Raw genomic sequence first — 14,089 nt, 5'->3', positions numbered from 1 at the left:
CGTTACTCATGGACTGTAAGTAACACTACATTTCACCTGATCATGCCAGGTGTATAGGTCACCAGCTTGCATCATGTTGGAAGTCAAATGTGGGTTATGCAAGTCCTTTGGACCAGAAGTCTGAATTCCAGACAGCAGGCATCTGCCAAGTGGAAAGATTGCCCTGTCTTGTAATCAGAAAAGGACTCTGTTCCTTGTTTGAGTAATGCATGTTGGATTTCACCTTTGATCAACCTTCCCACTGAATATCATTGATCAAAACCAGAGCAAGAAAATCAGAAAGCACCTCAGCTGGAAGGCTTTCAGACTAGAGTTTCTTTGTACCTGAGTGTCTTTATGATTTTTCTTTACAGAGGAGGAATGCTGTGCACGCTCTGGAAGGCGATCACTGACTTTCGAGAGAAACACGCCTCACACTGATATTTTTTTCTTTGCTTCTCTGCAGAGATGAAAAGATTTCCTTTCAGCCAGAGCAGGTGTGCTGTCAGAAGGACTGTTGCACTTTAATCCAGTATTTGTTTACCAATGTTAAAAACACTGCAGCTTCCTGACTGCTTTTACTCCTAAAAACCATAAGGAATCTGTAAACAACCTGCAACATTATTTTACTTTCAATGTTTTTACATGCAAGTTTTTCAACAATTTTTAGAAAACACACACACAAAAGTTATAAACTCATGAAATATTGTAGTTAAAGTAAGCAGATGGTAATTTCATGACAAGCTGAAATGTAAGATTTCATGTAACAGTACATCACTGGAACAAAACCAAAATGTGACAACTTTCAATTTCTTTGTAATATATATCAATATTATCTGTAGTACAGCTTCATAATTTCAATCATAATTAGATATTTTTCTTTTAGTGTGCAAGATCTAAAGGTAATTGTTTTTACCTACTGCCCTACATAGTTTAACATTGTTTATTTTTGGTAATTTAAGTTCTATGGTGCATTTGTTTTAGAGTTGTTTATGTACTACTGAACTGTACCAGTTGTATACACCTGAACCACGGTAATGTTAGCTTGTTCTAAAGCTATCTCTGACATACACAATTGAAAATAAAAATAACCTAAGACTTACTTTTTCCTATATTTTTGGACTTATAAAATAATAACAGTGGTGTAGAACTGGAAAATATTGGAATAAAAAAAAAAAAAGAAAAAATTCATACTGAGTATTAAGGGAACCTTTTTGATGCATCTTACATTTACTGTGATTTGAGTATGATAACCATAGCATTGAATATTTTCTTTGTTTTTTCTATTCAGTCTAATTACAGTACTAACAAGCCAAGACCAAACAAAATTCTTCTCTGGGTGCTGTACTTGAGAAATGAAAAGTCCTGCCTCCATGCACTGAATAGTCATTGTGGACTGTTGTTTCTTTTTCTGCTTTTGTTTATGCAATGATTTTTTTTTTCTCGTGTGCAATGAAAAAGGGTGGTGGGTGTTCCCTGTCCATCCACTGTCATTGTCACTCCACTGTTCTAGCACTGGGTATCAACAGATTCTTCTGGGGCATCTGCAAAAATTCCATTGTGGGTAAGACTTGCCTGGACAAGAAGCTACTTCTTTTTCCATAAGCCTTGGTAACCAGTAAAAGGCTTATGCTCTTCATTTTTCAGGTCTAGCAGGTATTTTCAAAGGAAACTAATTTATTTTTTTAAACATAAACACATTGTCCTAATCTGTATACAGTAACTTTTGCTGGCTACAGTGCAACAATTATGTATTAAAAAATAAGACACAGAACAGTCAATTAAATCATTTTAGTCAGATTTTTTTTTTTTACTCTGAAGATAGTTCTATTGATTTTTAGCCATGGATGTATTCAACTCATTCCAAAAACTTCACTGTATTTCACGAGAAACACAACTACTGTTTATTAATTTCAACTGCTATTACAGCAGAAAACAATACATTTTTGAGGTAATTTTAAACACTAGAAGGACCAGAGGCGGAAGCTGACTTGTAAAACCCAAAACTTAAAAAAGACTTCACCCATTGAGAAGTAACCCTAAGACAATGAACTTCCCCCCCTTTGATTTTTGTGTGAAGCATGATCCTGTATTGGTCCACTTTGGAAACCTCTGGTCTCATGCAGTATGACTGGAAGGCAATTGCACTGCTCTGTTTACTTGGAAAGCATGCAGCCTGTTCTCTATGACTCAGGCTGCTCAGAAATGCCAGCTATGTAAGGGAGAAAATTGTGATCGAGGTTTCCACTGAACATCTCCATGAGACCTAGCCTGGAACCAGCTGGAATTAACCCCTGTGGTTCTCTGCTGGCTTCACCAGACCCAAGGTGGCTTCTGCAGCATTGCTCAGCAATCAGTTCTGTATTCTCCTTGGTGAGACTCTGTTGGATCTGATCCATGGCCAGGCCAGGCCATGTACACTTATGCTCCTCCAGCAATTCTGGTCTAAATGTGGTTCCCTAAGCAGCACAGCTAATCCATACAAATACTAGATCTGTGCACAAAAGCTTATGTAAGATCCCTACATCAGGCTACTTCATATAGATTGTACCAGATGTTACCTTTTACATCCTCAAACAAAACACAACATAACACTTTAGGATGGTGTGCATCAGACAGGTCAGCCTGGGATTCTTCAGCCTGGCTCCCTGGTGAGTGGATAGACCACAGGTGAGGGCTTTGAGATTACCTTAGTGCAGGATGTTGCTGAGGGCAACATTTTGACCATAGGGCATACCACTGGCTTTGAACTTGGATAGCCTCTTAGTCCTTGATCAGTGCTCTTCTAATCCAGGGCTCAAGCTGACTGACACCGTTACATCTCTTCTTAAGGGAGCATAGAAGTAAAAACTCGACCAAGGCAGTGCTGATTTTGCTGTCTTTTGCACCTTTCAGCATAGAGCCCAGCCTATTCTTCTATTACAGACACTCCTGCCCACAAGCCACAGGGCGTGTTTATCACCCAAGCCCCAAACTCTTTATTTTAGAGCACAAATGGCTCTTGGTGCAACAGCAAAATATTAAACTCTCCTTCCCCTAGAAGACCTTGTGCAGTTACTGAAAGGGGGGTTCTCTGCATGGTGACTGAAGTTTGCTTGGTCCAAGTGCATCAGACCAAGGGAGCTGCCCCTCCCCACCTGCTTGCCTGCATCCACAGCTGCATCCTATGAGTTCCCCAATTCACCCACCCTCCTTCACCTGTAGTTCTGATGATTGGTGCTACCTACAAGCAGATGAAATATTAAGTGATGTTTTGATGCAGACTAGAACACTTTAAAGAGAAACACTCTTATGAGCCTGAAAAGCAGCATAAAGCAAGTTAAGGCAAACTCATAGGAAAGGTAACGGGACCATGACCTTTACAGAAGTGACTGATACATCGGCAGCTCTTCACAGAGCCCTTTTTTTGGAAGCAAGGCGTTGCACGCAGCTTCAGAAGCGGCTCTTTAGGAGCACGTGCCGCAGGAACGAGTCTACGGCAGTGCAGCTCTTTCCCACACGATGCGGCGCATCGCCCGGGCTTGCGAGGCGGCCGCCACTCCTCCCACCTACTGCCGAGATGGCGAGCATCCCCAAACCTGTTTTTTCTCTCGGCGCCGGTACCGAACGAGCTGTGCCAATGCGGCGGGAGCTGCTCTGAAGAAAAAACTAATCACACCTGTGTGAACAGCGGCACCTCGGCAGCCCGGGCCGCCGCGGGGGCCGGGAGTGCGGGCAGCCACCCCCGCACCGCCACCACCACCGCTGCCGCCGCATAAGCGCCTCCAGCCCGTCAGAGGCGGCTGCTCCCGGGCCGCGGGGCCCGGTCCCGCCCTCACCTGCTGCCGGGCCGAGCCGCGGGCGGGGGCGGGGGACGTGGCGCTCACCTGCCCCGGGCCGCGGAGCCGCGGGGCGGAGCAGCCGCGCTCGGCGAGCAGCAGCAGCCGCACGGAGACATGGCGGAGGCCGCGGGCAGGAGCGGCCCGCGCCGGCGGCCCGCAGGTGAGCAGGGGCCGCGGCCGGCCGGGGCGGCGGGAGGGCGGCGCGGATCGGGCCGCGGCTGCGGGGCCCCGCTCTCCCGGGCGGCTGCGGGTGCCGTGCGGAGCGGGAGCGCGGCGGGGCCCGGCGGCGGCCTCGCCCGCAACAGGTGCGGGGGCGCTCGGCGGCCGCCCGGCCGTGCGGGGACTTCTCTGCCTTTCCCCGGGCACCGCCGGGGACAGCCGGAGGGTCGGCCCGGGCGGCGGGCAGAGCTGCGCTGGAGGGGGCGGCGCGCCCGAACCGTGCAGCGAGACCCGTCCCGACCCCGCGCAGGGGCATCGGCGGGGCCGCGCCGTCGCTCCCGGGTCGCCGCTGGTTCTTCTGGAGCCTCCGCTCCAAGGGCTCGGAGTGCGGCGGGGCCCGCACGGCGGCGGGGCTAACGCGGGCGCGGAGGGGTCTGCAGGGGGCGGCCGCCGGGCTGCGGGCTTTGAGCGGGGCTGGAGGTAGCGCGGAGCTCCCGCAATAAGGGAGGATGGACAGCCGCAAGACGCCGCTAACCGGACGGGGTGAGCCCCGGCGAGGGCGGAGGGACGGCTCGGCAGGGTCAAGGTAGCCGGTGGCAGCGCCCCGGTGCCCGCCGAGCGAGGCCCGCTGCGGGCTTTGGCTGCGCCTCAAACGCGTGCGAGCGACGGGCTGCTGCGAGCCCTTATTTCCTACACGGAAAGCGGGGAGATGACCTTGCAGATGTCTCTTTGAGGAGGGATGTACACTGCGAGACCGTTTTAACTCGCTTTTATTCTGGCCCTAAGGGTGAGGAGGGTGCAGGGAGGAGATTTTGGCTTACGCAAGCGGATCGACCGCTGTATCACTGTTGTAGGTGCGGATGCTGTTTGCTTTTGCTGCTTGCTGGACTGTGAAGTCTGAGTCCAACTTTTAGTCCTCTCCTTTTTTTCCTTTGTTACCTTCCTCCCCAGTCCCATTCCACTCACCCTTTGCTAGTCCTTCTCTAACACAAGCCCAAGTTTATCTCTAAATCAAAGAGTGAGTTTTTATATCAAAACAGCATATGAATAGGCCATATGGCTGTTGGCTGATTGTGTTTTCTCAGTATAATATTTTTAATACATACTTTATGTAATGCAGACATGCAGTCGTAAGCAATGACTGTGGGCAGACTCACCCAAGTGCTGTCCTCATTAGAAGTATAGAATATAGCTCAGAAATCCTTACAAGTCACTCCCAGGTATCACCATAAAGTTCATCTTCAGAAAGGATGTGCATCTGTGTTCCTATGTGTTCAGAGTTTACAACCACATTGACTTCCCTTTCCACAGGAAGAACTGACTGGTTTATTGAAGCCTTTTCTAACAAATTCTTTTCCAGTTCTCCACTTTACATTGCTGATGTGATTTTTTTTTTTTAACTGGATTATCAGTCTTTTTATAATTACCTACCAAAACTAGAGATGAGTCAACAGATGATATGTATTTTGCATATGTTCTGTTTTAAAATTACTTATGTGCCTAGATTTATTCTGTGTTCGCTTTATAGTTTCATTTCAAGCTGCTGTGTTGAACTTTTACTCATTGGGACATCTGTAGACTGAAGGATCTGCTTGCATAAGTTCTTGAGTATTTTGAATTCAAATTACTTTGTGCTGTCAAAGTTCATTTGAAACTTCTTTGTGAGTGAAACGTCGGAGTTAAACATCTGTGAAGCTTAACTATGAAGCTTTTCTGTGACGTTTGTTGTCTGCTGAGATCCTTTTAGGTCTCTGAGTTATCACAGGGACCACTTTGCAGGTGTTCACAAACAGGAAGAACCTCAAAGCACATCAGGGATCTGCTGCTTTGGTCCATCCATGAGCGAGCAGATGTGTGTGCCCAGGGAGGGCCATGCAGATGGCTGTGGCTGCAGCCTGCTCTGCAGGCGGAGCACCTGTGTTTGGATCCGGCTCCTCAGGAAGGTCAACATCCCATCTGTGTTTGGTGAAATTAGCTACTGGTAAAACTATTGCCTCTGTTGAAAAACAAAGCTCTGTGTGTGTTGTGGTGCGTGGCTGGTTTGTTTCTTTCCTCGCCTTCTGTGGCTACACACATGGACTTTCAGGGCTGATCCTGGGGAAAGCTTCAACATCACCTCAAGAGTTTTGCAGGAGGATGTTACAGGTGGATCCCTTTATTGGCAGGTGGTCTGCTGCACTTAACTAGCTTTCTTTGGGTAAATGGCTTAATTATCAGGGTGAAGGGTTTTTTTTATTCTGCCATTCATAAATTTATAGATGGCAAAGTGAGTACAGTGCTCAGGGGATATACTAAGTTACACCAGTTAGAATTTTTCAGTCATAGCTACTTAAGCATCTAATAGTGCTAATAAGCTCTTCAGTGATTCCTGAGATGAGAGGAGCCCTCTTGTGGGGAATGCCACATGGAGAAGCTTCTGAGGCGCCTCATTTTTTGGCTGCCCATCCATAAACATAGGCATGTCTCTGCCTGTGAGAGTTCCCCATGCGTGCTCTAGGCTGCCTTGGCCAGCTCTGTGCACAGGTAACAATTTACTTAAGCTCTGGGATAACAGAGAAAGCTATGTGTTTGTAACATTGCAAAGAAGCTTTAATGCTGTGGTTTTGTGTGCTGTTGTAGTTAGCGCTTTCTTCTAAGTGAGCTTAGTATTACTCTGTGCTTTTTGCTACAAAACAAATCTGCCCTTTAAATCATGTCAGTGCCTGGTGGCTTGTGAAAGCTGAAAACTTGAGGTGTTTGCTCTTTAACTGCTGATGGGACTTTTTATTTGTTGCTTGCTTAGCCTGGTGTTTTCTCCATCTGAGAAGAAATCAAATTTCATCTTTCTGTGTTTATTTTTTATTTCCTAACAAAGAGATAAATTATTCGGGAAAACGCAGAAGTGCAGAAAGCATAGAGTGTCTGGGAGCTGAAGGCGTGCTCTGGTTCCCATGGCTCTTTCCCAGCGGTTCCAGCGTGTTTTACTGGGGAGGATTTACACGACAGCGTTGAGACACGCGGTTTTTGTCTCTCAGACGATCCATGTCCTTCCCAGGGGAGCTGCCGGGTGCAGGGCGGTCACAGTGGCCGGAGGAGGGGATGGATATGCCCGTGCCCAGGCCCCGGCACCGAGGGATGTCACGGTGCTCCGGTACAGGCTGCGATACCGCCTGAGGGCACCTCTGCCCCAGCCAGGGCTCCTTGTGCTCACCCGTACCGTGAACAGCACTGTGGGAGCTGTTCCCAGGTGCGGGAATTGGGAACACACACGCTGCAGGTGTCGATGCCTGTGTGTGGTGGGCGTGCTCTGATTTCCACCCGTGATTATCTAAACGTTAGCACATTGCGAACCCTTTCTATCTCTTGGTGTATAAATCGTGGATCTGCAATTCTTCTACTGCCACCTCCCCTCTAAAGAAAATCTATTCAAGCTATGAAATCGTGTCTCAGAGCCTGTGATTATATCTTTGGTCCCACATTAACGATTTTTGAGGCAGTACTGAATGCACAGAGACTCAGATTTTTCAGTACCTTGTAGAATGAAAATGATACAACTAAATTAAATTTAGGTTAAGATCCTCATAGAAGCCATCCCTCAGCTTCAGAAAGCTGTTCAAGTACTGTGTCTGGGTATCTCTTGTTGGTCAAGTAATGTCTATGCAAGGACTACACGCTATGGAAGAGTTCAAACGTGCCTTTTTCTGTGCTTATTGTGTAATGGGAGTCAGGCTTTCTCCACCTACCTACGCCCAGCATTACTAGTGTAAAAAAAAAAAAAAAGAAGAATGAGGTATGTGTGTGAAACAAACCACAAGAAACACAAACTGAACAACAAAAATCCAACCCTGTCCAAAAAAATTCCCCCCCCAAAAGTTCAAAACCACAGAAACTCTACGCACACAAAAGCCCCAAAGCCAAACACTGCAATTAAAAAAAAAAGTTTATGAAGAATCAGGCCTGTTAAGTGATGGTCAAAGAGCTGGCTTATGTGGTACTTCCAGTACAGAAAAAGAGGTTTTACTAATTTAGTTCAAGTAGTATGCATTGCTGTTTTCCTTGGGCTTGGCTTTGAAAAGAGATGTACTTGTGTATGTGCTGTTTCAAACCGCAAAAAGTTGTAAATTTACAGTACTCTGAGATGGCTGATACTTTATTTGCATGATTTATTATTATCCCAGATAAACAAATTTAATACTTTAGATCTGAAAATTATTTGTGGTGTTAAAGGTAATTAAATGATCAGAGAAATTATTGCCTCAATAATGTAAATACTGTATCATCTTGCAGCAACATACACATATTTCCTCAAGCAGAAAACAAAGTAAGTCTACATCCACAATACAAGCCACAGTGTGCTGCTGCTGTTGTTGTGTCTGTGTATATCTGCCCTTCCTTTGGGGAGGGGATCCCCTCTCTCAATAATCCTTGTATTAGACAAATGCAGTGGTCTGCCTGGAACTATGGCAGAAAAGGTTCTGTGTATATTATATTCTTCTTTTACCCTACATATGCATGAGAAATGGTGTATTTGTGAAACTGGTTCAGGTTTAATTCTGCACCTCTCCCTTAGTGTTGATAGTTGCTTTCATGAAAACCAGTAGGCTTTAGGGACAAAGCTTGAAAATATGTATTCTAGGAGATCTGTCAGAGTTCAGGGGAAACAACTGTAAGGTGTCTGCTAAGATGACATGCAGGACTAGGCTGCCCTGCTGTTCATATAAATGGAGCTAGAACCCTGACTCTTTTTGACGATGAGATTCTTCAGAGAGGTGATGGAATGATTTGTGCTCCAGAAGGAGAGTCACTGTGAGACTCATGAGGGGAGAAATAAACTACTGATGTCTCCAAATATATCCTTGTCTCTCTGTCTGAAACTCTGTTCTTCCTTATCCAAAAGTCCAGACATCTAGAGTCATCCTCTAAGAAACATGTTGGAAACTAAGATGTCAGTAAAGCACTGGTAATTAACACAGTTCACAGGATTCCATCCAGCAGATACTAATGCTGGTAATACAACAATGGAAAAAATTTTAATTTGGTCTTGGCATAGCTCCTTTTCTTTCATGTCCCTGTTTCTGCGAAAAAAAGCTTGGAGCCTTGTCTTTGAAGTATTCATTTCTACATTTCTACTGAAAACTTAGTATGTGAGTGCTCTTAATTTTGAGTGCTATACAAATGCTTGGTTCTCTTGATACGTATTAAACTTAGGTACTCTAAAAAAATAATCTTGTTGTTGTTGTTTTTTGTTTTTTTTTTTTTTTCCCCCAGACAGAAGCAGTGACAACGTTGCCCTCAGTATTAGTTTTAGGGCAATTAGAATTGATAACTTCTGTCTTCTACCAAATTTCTTTTTGCTACTGTCCTGTGACCTCCCAATTCCTTGCTGCCTTTCATTATTTAACTGACCATTGGTTGAAATTGCATGATATGTTCTACTATAGGGCCTGTTCCAACACCATTCTGTTATATATAAATAGTGTTGACTAAGAATGATCAAATATGTTTTTGATTCATCATGGTGTGTCTTGTGCAATGTTTATAGTTAGTCATACTATGCAAATAAATTTAATCAAAACATGTGACAGACTTGTTAATGTGAGTCTTGTATTTGATTGTTTTATTGGTGTGTATGTGTGGAAAGTGTTTGTGAACGATGAGACTCTTGATGAGTTCCTCATGTTCATGTGCCTTTTTGTGCTGATGAATGAGTTTGACTGAAACAGGGTAGGGCTTCCAGCATTCTCCTAAATTTTTCCTATGCATGGAAATGCACACAGATTTAGATTTCTTTGACAGAAGGGGAAACAGTTAACACTTACCTTCTGCCTAGTCACTTCTGATGAGTTCTAACAGCCCTTGGTCCAGTGTGTGGCACTGTGCACGTCAGAACGGCAGACTGGGAAGAAGATTTCCCTCCTTATTCTCTAGCATTTTATATTCTTACTGATTAATTCAAGAGGCAATTTTTTTTCCTTCCAAGAAGGGGAAAAGAAGAAATCAATTATTATATCAGATGTTTATATACTGAAATTGTTTAAAAATAATTGAGTAAAGTTAAACTTTACTGCAGTAAAAATAATTGGCTGGTCCTTTATTATCTTGTGTATAAAATTGAGGCCTTAGAGATATCTTTGAAGAGAAATTTAGATACCTCTATAAAGACAAGGTTATTATGTGTCACTTTTGGAAAACAAGAGGTAGAAGGAAGAGAAAATAGAGAGCAGCAGTGGAAAACATTAGGTGTTTGAGACAGTGGTTGACTTAACGGAAGAAAGTGTTTCTTTCTGATACAGTGGCTATTTTGGCTATTTCCAAATTAACTGTAAAAAAACCCCAAAACAAGGTACGGAGCTGAATCCCTCCTGTCTTTTTAAGGCTGGTTTGTTTTGGCCTAGGTTTAAATGCTAGAGAAAAGGAAGTTTCCAGCCCTTTAAGGCTGGATAAATAGCTGTTTTCTCATATGAGTAGGGAAAAAAAAAAAAACAAAAACAGGCCCTACTTTCTCCATCTTTTAGGCTTGACTTCCTGATTCAAAACCTGGTGAAGTAGAAAATAAACAGACATGTGATTCCTGAAGAAAACTAGGAATAGATTGAGTTTGGATTTTAGTTAGTATATGTATATTTCAACATAGCCCTGTGAGGCAGAGAGAGTTGATGATCTTTATGGATCCCTTCAAATTTGAGATTTGTATGATCCAGCACTGCCTATAATATGTATTTTTAAATGAGTTCTTAGAAAAAGCTTTTGATACAGATGATTAATATTGAAAATATGAAAAATCTATACAAAATATGATTTGTGTGTTTTGATGATTAGGTATGTTAAAATTTTTTGGTATAATGTTTTTTGCAGAACAGGATGGGAGATTTTAATTGAATTTTCCTGGGGTTTTTTTCTCCAAGAAAGAAACATTTGGAACTTAGTTCCCAATAGAACCCTATTGTTTCAGAGAGGGAAAACATGAACATGAAAGCAAAATTCTAAGATAGATAACTACCTTGCCCTTAACCTCTTCAGTTGTAAGAAAATCAGAAAAAACCAAAGAAATACTGGCAATCTGTAAAGGAATGTATGCTAAAATAATATATTTACTTGATCTATTTCTTGATACAAAATACATGCCAGTTGAGGGGAAGCTTTCACAAGGTAGTGGAGGTGGAATGTAAAGTTACATGCAATTCATTATACTCTAAATCACAGTAATGAGCTTCATGGACAGTTTGGATAGTTTACAGGGAGTGAAACAATCCTGTTAATGAAAGAAGATAGCAAATCTAAAATTCAGCCATGGTGACTGGCTTCAACTTCCTTTGCATTTCATAGGTAAAGATATCAAGTCTTAATACCCGAGGGTAAAGCAGAAACATCTCTCAGTGTGTTGTCATAAATATTTACATTTCCTGTATCATGATATAAGTGTCCTAATAGTCCTTGTTAAACTGCTGTTAAAGATTGCTGCATATCAGATGATGTTTTGTGCAGGTAATTATACCTATAGAGTCCACTGGGTGAAAGTGGGTGTGTTTAAGTGTCATGGTTTGACTGATAATCAGTTTGCAGGTGTTGTAAAAAGGAAAATAATGACCCAGTGCCCTCAAGATACACAGTTGCCCTCACTCCATCTTTTGAGAGTTTTACTCCGTCAGTAAGAGACCTCAGCTGTGATTGTCCTAATGACAAAAACATAGATGACTAATGGTTAGAGGGGGAAAAATATCAATAATAGGGGTTATTTAAGAAAATTGTTTGTTTTGTCTTTTTTTTTTAAGTGTTTAACAGCCTTGTTCCTAAAATTAGCCACCCCTTTGTTCCCTCAGGGGAATGTTGCTTTCATCCCAGTTTTCATATAGAAGCTCCCCCGTAGATGAGACGAGGCAGAAATAAGCAAAGCTTTCCTGCTAATAATACCTCAGGAACTTCTTTTTCTTCCTTAAACCAGTGGATTGAGGAAGGGGGAGTTGTCAGTACAGTCTCTTATGCGGTGCTGGTACCTTTAATGTGTATTCAGTAGTATTTTTAGAAATGTTTTTCAGAAAAAAAAATTGCCCAAGTGCCTAAAGTTATGGAGTTTTTTTTTATTATATTAGGTGTCCCTTATATGTAGTAGGTTGTATTTTATTAGGCATTTGAAAACATGTTGTGAGCTGGCATAGTTTTTAACAACAGGGACCTTGAAATAAAATCTTGCTGTGCAAGCTGAATGTGCTGTTGATACTTTTCCTCTGTCACCTCTGCATTAGTAAGTCAACAGGAAGGAAAATGTGCCAACACCTCAGTTGCCTGTGTGTCATTGGTCAAATCCATCTGCACCAGCCCCTGAAGCATCAAACTTGGTTATTACTACATTTTGTATGGAGGTCAAGTCACTCTTATGGGTATGGGGGATTCTGCAAGGACCAAGGAAGTAATTCTCAGTCCTGTAGCTATCCTGCATGACTCCTGCAATAATAGGGAAATGGACATGCTGAAACAGTAAACATACCTGTAAGGTGGGAAGCTGCTCCAGACAGGTGTATTTTTGCGCGTTATATACTTCTGACATGTTTTGAAATCCCTATTTAAGGACTTTCTAATCAAAGGTGATTAAACAACACTTTTAAAAGGTAGAAATCCATACTTAGTGACTTAAAGCAGTGAAATGGGGTGGAGCAATATTTAATGAAGCTGCCATATAAATATTGTATTCTATTACTTTTTTTTCTGTTGGCAGGCCTTGGCACGTATGAAAAATTGTGATGGTACCAACTACTGTCCACCTTGTTGATGATGTGTGTTCTGTTAGGTAGTGTTTGTGGTTAGGTGGATGGGATTTGAGGAATGAAGCTCTTTCTCTTTATGGAATAAAGTAGTGGTGCCTGTATAAACGCCAGAAGGCAAATTGCTGAAGCAAAGAGCAGCTTGTGTTAGAGCTTCTTGCCTTACTCCTTTGTCCACACCCTGTAGTACAAAGTGTCTCTAACTGCACACAAATGACATCATGTGCAGCTTCCGTGTACGCCCAGAGTCCAAGGTGTAGCTAAGAGGAAATACATACTAGGGGTGGGCTCTGGGCTTGGTCCTGCAGAATGCTTCTGTTTTGGTTGGGTGTTTTGTGGCTGTGCTGGAGAGGGAGGAACGGTGCAGCTGAGCCTTCAGGTGGTGCTGTGTTCTTCTGGATCCGCTGTGATCCTGGCTCATGAGCCTGAGATGTGCAAGGACAGAGCTATCCTGCCAGCTGAGCATGATCCAGGACTCCTCTGTAAAGAGCACCCCAGCCCACTGTGGCAGTCAGCATAGTTCGTGTCATAAATTCTGACCCTGCTTCGGTTTTGTTACCTGTGTCGTTAGGTGATCACATACATCCGTGTGACTCGCAGTTTTCAATGAACCACCTACAGATTTGTCAGCTACTGTCTGTACCATCTTGTGGTGGCTGATCAGGTTACATCAAGATTCCCTTAAAAAAACAAACAAACAAAAACCCAACCAAAACAAAACAACCCTGAAGTGAGGAAAAATAATGTACTTTTAAAATTACAGAGTGATTCCAGCTGGCAGTTTTTCTTTGGTAGCATTTTGAAATGGTGAGCACACCCTGAACTGAGGTGGAAGCGGATGAAGTTTAAGGTGTCTCTCAGGTGAAATATCCAGCATGTTGCATAGTGGCATTTGCAGCTGTGAAGGATGAAACATTCAGATTGCAAAACTTGTGAGCAAGCATTGTGTTGTAAATGGCTTAGAGAAAATCCAGAATGCCAGCATATGAGGAAAATCAATTAACTAAAACTACCTGGGCTGTTTGGACTTTGCTCATTTTGTCAAGTGTATGTTAAAGGTTGGTGCTATAAAACTAATGGCGTGGGACAGAATTTTCAGAATTTTGTTGCCCCATGCTTTCCACACAAACTAGAAATTCTCATTTTTGCATTTTCACATGTGGAAAAGAATGTTCCAACACCTGCCTGTAATTGTGGGTGTATGCATTCCTAATGCAAAAGGTATGTACTGCATAGGAAGGTGATTAAGGGGGTGGGGGGGCGGTGGCACACACGACACCCAGCACATGCAGATACAGAAGAGGACTCATCCTCATTGTTTTAGGTTAGGCTGAAATTTTTAAACATGAATAAGCAGAACAGCTGAGCAAAAAGCAGGTTCATGCCTGGCGC

The 14,089-nt window shown here is 43.3% G+C and overlaps 2 protein-coding genes across 4 annotated transcripts in view; both read left to right on the top strand.

The window, feature by feature from the left end:
• Window positions 1–1,188, top strand: part of MAP3K5 (mitogen-activated protein kinase kinase kinase 5) — a 97,986-nt gene extending 96,798 nt beyond the window's left edge. For all 3 annotated transcript variants that reach the window (XM_059468475.1, XM_059468476.1, XM_059468477.1), the window contains one exon: window positions 354–1,188. In XM_059468475.1, the coding sequence (XP_059324458.1) occupies window positions 354–420 (67 nt within the window). In that variant the 3' untranslated portion in view covers window positions 421–1,188. The remainder of the gene's footprint in view (window positions 1–353) is intronic.
• Window positions 1,189–3,840: 2,652 nt separating this feature from the next.
• MAP7 (microtubule associated protein 7) overlaps window positions 3,841–14,089 on the top strand; it is a 109,691-nt gene continuing 99,442 nt past the window's right edge. The window contains exon 1 of the mRNA XM_059468868.1: window positions 3,841–3,960. Within this exon, the coding sequence (XP_059324851.1) occupies window positions 3,915–3,960 (46 nt within the window). The 5' untranslated portion in view covers window positions 3,841–3,914. The remainder of the gene's footprint in view (window positions 3,961–14,089) is intronic.

The sequence above is a fragment of the Ammospiza nelsoni genome, chromosome 3 (genome assembly GCF_027579445.1).
Source record: "Ammospiza nelsoni isolate bAmmNel1 chromosome 3, bAmmNel1.pri, whole genome shotgun sequence".
In the NCBI taxonomy this organism is placed as follows: Eukaryota; Metazoa; Chordata; class Aves; order Passeriformes; family Passerellidae; genus Ammospiza; species Ammospiza nelsoni.
This window is presented reverse-complemented; position numbering and strand designations above follow the sequence as displayed.